Below are 7,826 nucleotides of genomic sequence, written 5' to 3' on the forward strand. Positions count from 1 at the left end.
TGCGCTTGTTTCCGTAACATCATCTCAAACTCTCAGATTACGGTGTTTCCAAATACTCCAGCACACCGCTGCGAAACGTTGACTTAACTCGGTAGATAAAGATTCTAAAAGGGAGAAAATAGCAACCACCACCGAATCATTCTGAGATAAAGAATATTGAATACTATCCCACAAACCAGTCCGATTCCATACCTGAATAGCAAACGGACACTCAAAAAATACATGCTTGAGATCTTCATTATTCGAACCACAACTAGCACAATTAGTCAGACAATTGACACCCTTGTCAAGAAGACGTACCCGAGTCGGCAAACAGCCCCGACACATGCGGCAGACTAAGTTCTTGACCTTTAGTGGTACTTTTAAGTTCCAAATTCCCGACCAAAACCCCGGTCGCCAAAGATGAGAGGAGTCGACCAACTCTGATACACATAACCTGTAAGCACTGCGCACTGAATACCTACCATGTCTTTCTGCTTTCCAAATTAGCTTGTCGTCCTCAACCTGAGAGTGAAGCGGCGTACGAAGGATTTTATCTGCAATATTCGAACTAAAAACTTGTCTGACAACCTGTTCATTCCAACTTTTATCATACATATTCATCAAACAATTAATAGTGAAGTGATGCACAAAATGAGATCCTTGGGTTTCACTGGAAATGCACTCCCCATTAGGTAACCAAGGTTCATTAAGAATAGAGATACACGCACCTGACCCTATCCTCCACCGAACTCCACCCCGAACTATGAATCTGGCTCACATAATGCTTCTCCAGACATAACTGGGATTGTGTCCTACTACAGCCGTGAGGTAAGACCCCGAGGGGAAATAACGTGCTTTGAAAATACGCGCAACAAGTGACTCCGGCTCTGTTAAAAATTTCCAGCCCTGTTTACCTAACATAGCCAAATTAAAAGCTGTGAGGTCTTTGAAACTCATACCTCCATATTTCTTTGGTACGGAAAGCTTCTCCCAACTCATCCAGTGAATACCTCATTGAGATGGTCGTCCATGACCCCACCAAAAGGAGTTCATCATCTTCTCAATCGAATCGACCAATGTGGTAGGTAAAAGAAAGACACTCATAATGTAAGATGGAATGGCCTGCGAGACAGATTTTATCATAACTTCACGCCCTGCTTTAGAGAGACATTTACCACTCCAGGAATTAATTTTGTGCCAAACCCGCTCTTTAATGTAAGCAAAAGTTGCCTTGCAGTCCCTACCTATCATAGAAGGGAGCCCTAAATATTTACCTGTGCCTAGTACTACCTGAACACCAAGAATAGTAGTAATTGTTTGCTTGAGAGGGTCCGGAACATTGCGACTGCAATAAATTTCTGATTTAGGTAGACTGATAGCCTGACCTGACGCTGTTTCATAAAGAGCAAGAATGTTCTTCATAACCGTGACCTCCCCGACATCTGCTTTGAAAAACAAGAAACAGTCATCAGCAAAAAGAAGATGGGAAACCGCCGGTAGGCATGGCAATGGGGCGGGGTGGGGACAGGTTTTACCTTCCCCGTCCCCATACCCGATTCTCATATACTTACCCGTTACCCTACCCATACCCAACGGGGATGAGAAATTGAATCCCATCCCCGTCCCCGACGGGTTCGGGTATCCCCGCCCCATCCCCATCCCCGCATTGAATAATTTTTTTAATTAAAAAATAGAAGTTTTTTGGCATCCCCAAGAGCAATATTGTAATACATTATCCAACAATGCGCTCACTTTAACATTTGTTAGACGGAATGATTTAGTTGATCTTTAAATATCAATGGTAGTTTTTATTAACATGACAATTATCAAACAAAATAACATCGACATATCAACATAAAATAATTTTTTACATTTGGGACGGGTTTGGGTATGGGTTCGGGGTGGGTACCTATATACCCGTTACCCATCCCATACCCGTGTTTTGAAATCGGGGAAAACCCATACCCATACCCAAACCCAGTCAAAACGGGGAAAACCCGTCAAATTGGGTTTGGTTCGGGTAGGTAACCGCGGGTATGGGTTTTGTTGCCATGCCTAGAAACCAGGGGCGCCCTACGACAAATTTTTGTACCCGAGAGGACTCCTCGCGACTCAGCATCCCTAATTAGAGAAGACAAAGCTTCAGCATAAATAATGAATAAATACGAGGAAAGAGGATCCCCTTGGCGGAGACCGCGACTGTAACACCCCGTTTTCCCAACATAAAAATTTCATCATAAATCAGAGTATTTAAATCACAAACGGAATGTCACATACTTCTTTTAAAACATAAAATGGATAATAATAATTATCTCTCAAATTCAACATCAAAATCTAAAATCATGCAGCGGAAAATAGTTCAGCATACTAAAGTCTTGGCACGCAGGCCTTATCAAAATCTCGTAAATTAGTTCAATACTTATTCGTGAAAAGTTCATAAAGACACGTAAGGAATAGATAAGAAGGCAAGCCCCATCCCGTTACGTATCAGAGCACCTAGACACAAGTGAGGAGTCCTCTCACGAACACTTCTAATCTTTGTTACCTGCACATTACCCACGGTCGAGGCAACATATACGCAGAAGGGTTGAGATTTCACAGTCAATACATTAAGCATATAGTTCAATAAGATGCATTAAACAACATAAAATATTATCGACATATCAACATTTAACACTTAGCATATTTTCATCCCATAATCAAAAACAATCATCAAATACCGGCACTAAATATCATCACTAAATCATAATTAACTTAACTCTTAACTTGACAACACAACTCATATTGACAATGCAACTCTATCAACTCAACAACTTAACAACTTAAACCATCATGAAACTTCTTGATATGCAAATGCATGTGGTACCAATCATCAACATAAATGAGCACAAAGGCTGCCGGGCCTAAAGCCCCCAACTTTAATAAGCACAAAGGCTGCCGGGCTTAAAGCCCCCAACTTTAATGAGTATGCAATGGAATCAACCTTCCAACAACTTAGACAACATCGTGGACAACTTAGACAACTCATAATCATGGACAACTTCTTACATTCTGATAACATAAACCGACTCATGCAGCTTCAAGACATTAATAGTCAACAGTAGAAAACAGCAGCAAGATACATCATATAATAACACTTGAACGCATTAACATCATCTAAGGAATGATTTACATCAACATAATTATCATAAGGCATCATAATATCACTCATGCAACATCACTACTAATCTCAGTCACCTGGACAGACTTCTGGAGCTTCTGAAAGTATCATAAACAACTCTCTTTCTTACTTCTAAGGTCAACTCATGTCTACACGTGCGAAGGGATCGCATCGAAACAATTTTGGGCAACTAACAGCCTAACTCGCAGTGGCGAGTAACTTTGCTCGCAGTGGCGAGCAAAGCGTGCATTTCTGGGGTCCCTAAGTCCTTGCTCGCAATGGCGAGCTTACAGGTCACTCGCAGTTGCGAGTTGCATTGCTCGCAGTGGCGGGCTCTGGGTCCTGGCTCGCAGATGCGAGTGTTCTTGCTCGCAGTTGCGAGCGATGAATGTCAGTACGGCCAGAAACCTAAAATTTACAACTTTTCACCTATCTTCATGATTCTTTCATCCAAATAGCATCTAATTATCATCTTAGGCAATATCTAAGGTCTGTACACTAATTTTGCATCAATCTAACATCTTTTCATGGTTCAATCATCAAATTCGGTCTTAAACCTAATTTTCAATTCTCACCAAGACTCAACCTAATCATGCTAAATTCATTCTACAGAATTATATTCTTAATAATATTGAAAATTAGTCTCACCCTTACTTGGTAATTGCAGAAATCGCAGCCCTCACTCTCTTGTTCTCCTCTTCTGACTTTTCTCCCTTTTTCTCCAAAAACGTACGTACTGTTCTTCTAACTTATGTCTGTCTATTTATCTCTCCTTTTTACTCTTCTCACTACTAAATTACTCATCTCACAACACAGCCCAAATTCTAATATTTTTATTTTCTTTATCATATCTTATTTTATTTAATAATAAAATAAGTCATAACAACTTCACAACAACATATACCCCACATAATTCATTTATAAATCATATAAACCACTCAACTTCATGAATCATAAAATTCACACATATCAATCATGAAAATCACTTAAATCATATATATAAATATATTTTTAAATAATCAAATAATTAAGACGGGCGTTACAGCGACCTGGAATAATGGGCCCAACCTGTTCACCATTAACAAGCACAGAATAATCGACAGACTCTACACACATACTCATCCAGTGAATCCATTTACTACTAAAACCCATTTTGACTAAAACAGCACAGAGATAGTCCCAATCTATTCGATCATAAGCTTTACTAATGTCCAATTTCAAAGCAACATACCTGTCGTTACCACGTGTCTTCGTTTTCATAAAATGTAACACCTCAATTGCGACCATCACATTGTCTAATATCGAACGCCCCGGGACAAAAGCAGATTGATTATCAGAAATACACTGAGGCAAAACTTCTTTTAACATGTTAGCTAACACCTTAGAGATAATTTTGTACAACACGTTGCATAACGCAATAGGCCGCCAGTCTTTCATGCTAACCTGCGAAGAACCTTTCGGAATAAGAGCAATATTTGTTATATTTAAATCAGGGGGAAAATGACCTGTCTCTAGCCAAGCACAACATTCTTTAAATATATCATCACTACATAAGTTCCAGAAATGTTGATAAAACCCCGGACTGCACCCATCCGGACCAGAACATTTGTCTGGCTGCATTGCGAACAAAGCTGTGCGAAACTCGGCCATAGTAAAGGGGGCCGTGAGCTTGTCATTATCAATAGCAGATATGGATGAATTGATGACAATAATAACAGAGGAAAAATCGCCACCTTTCTTTTGAAAAATATTCGTGAAATAGTGTTTCGCTACCTCACGTATGCCTTGCTCATCTGTAATTTTATTTCCTGTATCATTATCTAAAGAAAGAATGCGATTTATCTTCTTACGGGCAGTCGCCGAAGCATGAAAAAATTTTGTGTTTCTATCCCCATCCTTATACCAATGCATTTTCGCTCGTTGCCGCCAATAAGCGTCGTCCTGACATATAAACGCTGCATTCGCTTCCTCAATTCAAACATTTGAACTTGGTCCTCGCCTGAAGACACTAGCCGCATAATAAACACTGCATTCGCTTCTTCAATGTCTTTTTTAAGTTTGTGACAATGAGTTTTCCGCAAAATAGATATGTCTTCAGCACACGTAGACAATCTGTGACCAAGAGTATGCATAGAATTCACCTGCCAAGAGTTAGTAACAAAGTCCTTGAACCCCGGTTCCAAGTGCCACGCATTCTCATAACGAAAATTGCCCTTATGCACTTGAGGCCGAGATGTAAGAGAGCAATTCAATAAAATAGGATAATGATCGGATGCAGAAGCAACAAAAGTCTCAACAGTTGCATTAGGAAATAAGTTAAACCAAGAAGTGTTACCAAGAGCACGATCTAACCTCTCCTCCACCACTCGCGGCGTGCCAAGACTCTTGAACCAAGTGAAAGGATAGCCTTCTGTCGGAACGTCTGACAAACTAGACTCAATAACCACTTGACGAAACCCATTAATTAGCCACTGTGGTCTAGAATTGCGCCCCCTCTTCTCACTAGCACCAAGGATGTCGTTGAAATCGCCAAATATGCACCACAGCCCCGCGAATTGATGAGAGAGTTGGCGAAGAAAATTCCAAGCGGCACATCTACGACCTCCATCGGGGTAACCATAATATCCTGTCATTCTCCAAGTACCATGAACAGAATCCACAATCTCAATAGTAACATGATTATTAGAAAAATCAATAAGATGACAATTGAAAGAATTGCGCCAAAATAAAGCTCGACCCCCGCCTCTACCGGTGCGGTCTATAGGGAGACAAGAATCATAACCAAGCAAAAAACGGAGTTCTTCAATTTTATTACGGTGAGCAAGAGTCTCACTTAGGAATAAAAGATCTGGATTGAAGTGCCGGACTAGGTACTTAAGGTCCGGAATTGCACTCGGACTACCTAAACCCCGACAATTCCATGCCACTAAACTCATTTACCTAGGCAAGCCTGATCAGTGCCTGCCATTACATCAGTGTCAACAAACAATGGATTAGAGATTACATTCATATCAGTATCCCCCCCCCCCCCCCCGAACTAACATTTGGACCTATTACAAAAGTTCCCGTAACCCCATCAGCAGCAAATGGTGTAGCTTCACCATTCTGAAGTTCCAGCAGCCTCTTTCTCTTCTTAAGTTCTGAACCAGTTGCATCTTGGACGTCCTCAGAGTCAACAGTTACAAACTGAGCAGCAGGGAGACCGAACACCAAAGGGCGGCCTGGACTGAGAGCAAAAGCCGAGATACCTTTAGAAACAGAAGGTAAAAATTGCATTGGTGAAGAGCGATTGTCACCAACACCATATTTCGCTTTGGCCATGTTCTGAGCAGCAAGGAGATCATTTTTAAGGGCAGAAATTTGGCTATCAACAGCAAGCATATGGTCGTTAAAAGTCACTGCACTTGTAGCCCCACCTGCATAAAAGTTTCGGCCAGCAGGGAACATAGCAGTAGGAGGAGTCTGGCGTGGCACAACAGATGAGATTGGGTCCTGAAGCCACTTATTATTTGCAGCAGAACCTATACGAGTAGCAGTTGGTTTGATATCAGGGCCCCAATTGCGAACTCCGTCATCAGCTTCCAACTCGAACAAGTCTGGGCGTACTTTGTCTGTGTGTCCAAGCAATCCACACCTGTAACAAAAAACTCCAAGTTTCTCATATTTGAATTTAACAGTAACATATTCACCAGTACTGACACGGACTTTCCACTCTTTTTTCAGCGGGACAGTGACATTGATACGGACTTTCAATCGCATGTAGGTACTATGAATTGTGTTACGATCATCATAGGTTTTGAGGACACCTAAATAACTTCCTATACCCTGACCAACATTAGGTTGATTGCAGCAAAAAGGGAGACCATGAACCTGGACCCATATGTCCATATGATTCAGATCGATAGAAGTTGGGACAACACCAGGTTGGATACGATCTATGACGATGTGAAAATTGTCATAAAGCCATGGACCTTCGTCAAGAACACGGGCATCATCCATCTTGTGATGGAATTGGAACAAGAAACGATCACCATCAGTTTTGATGATCGAGACACGCTTGCCTGGCTTCCAAGCACGAGCCATACACTCGCTAAAATAGGCAGCCTGAATCTCACGGTCAGCTAGTACACGGCCAATCAAACAGTGGTCAAGGATGGTGTTTGTTTCATACTCAGTAGCTAGGTTTAGGGTTAAACCCTCTTCAGCAATGGCTAAACCAGCAATATTGAGGTGTGAAGGATCCATGGAATCGGTTAGAACAAGGATGCAGGAAGGAAATCGACTGGAAATACAAGGGAACAACGAGGAAACAAAGACAGACTCAAAAACTATGTGCTTGCGGCTAGAGTTTGTATTTAGGAAAGCATGGAACAGACTTTGGATTGACATCGGTATATATAGCAAAACGGAAGCATCTAGATCATATACCCGATAAGGATCAATGAACAGATGAGGATCAACTTCTCACTCAGAGATTCCGGGCCAGAATGCAGCAACTACCAAGGAAGGTGGCGGCTAGAGACTCTGGAGAGAAACGAAACCCTAGGAGACAACGTCCTTTCCTAGTTTAGTATGATACAATATAATATTTTTTGACACAAAATATAATATGTTTCTATTTCCTTAATTAAAATCACACATTTTTTAAAGTTAATAACATGTGTCATATTTTTATTGGTTGGGT

At 41.1% G+C, this 7,826-nt stretch overlaps 1 protein-coding gene across 1 annotated transcript; it reads right to left on the minus strand.

Moving 5' to 3' along the window:
- Positions 1-6,082: 6,082 nt before the first annotated feature.
- On the minus strand, positions 6,083-7,387 carry LOC146926713 (uncharacterized protein At4g02000-like). Its single transcript, XM_085706953.1, has 2 exons — positions 6,185-7,387; positions 6,083-6,103 (listed from the first exon to the last, which is right to left on the minus strand). Exons 1-2 carry the CDS (start codon positions 7,385-7,387, stop codon positions 6,083-6,085), a joined length of 1,224 nt encoding a protein of 407 aa, XP_085563079.1.
- Positions 7,388-7,826: the final 439 nt, after the last annotated feature.

This window comes from Medicago sativa, chromosome 4, assembly GCF_051527215.1.
Source record: "Medicago sativa cultivar Bolivia chromosome 4, Bolivia_mono, whole genome shotgun sequence".
In the NCBI taxonomy this organism is placed as follows: domain Eukaryota; kingdom Viridiplantae; phylum Streptophyta; class Magnoliopsida; order Fabales; family Fabaceae; genus Medicago; species Medicago sativa.

Excerpts from the sequence above, each read along its gene's own strand:
- LOC146926713 (XM_085706953.1), bottom strand. The coding sequence starts at position 7,387 with ATGGATCCTTCACACCTCAATATTGCTGGTTTAGCCATTGCTGAAGAG. Across the intron at positions 6,104-6,184 it reads CTTTTGTAATAGGTCCAAAT|GCACTGATCAGGCTTGCCTA; the intron begins GTTAGTTCGGGG and ends ATGTAATGGCAG.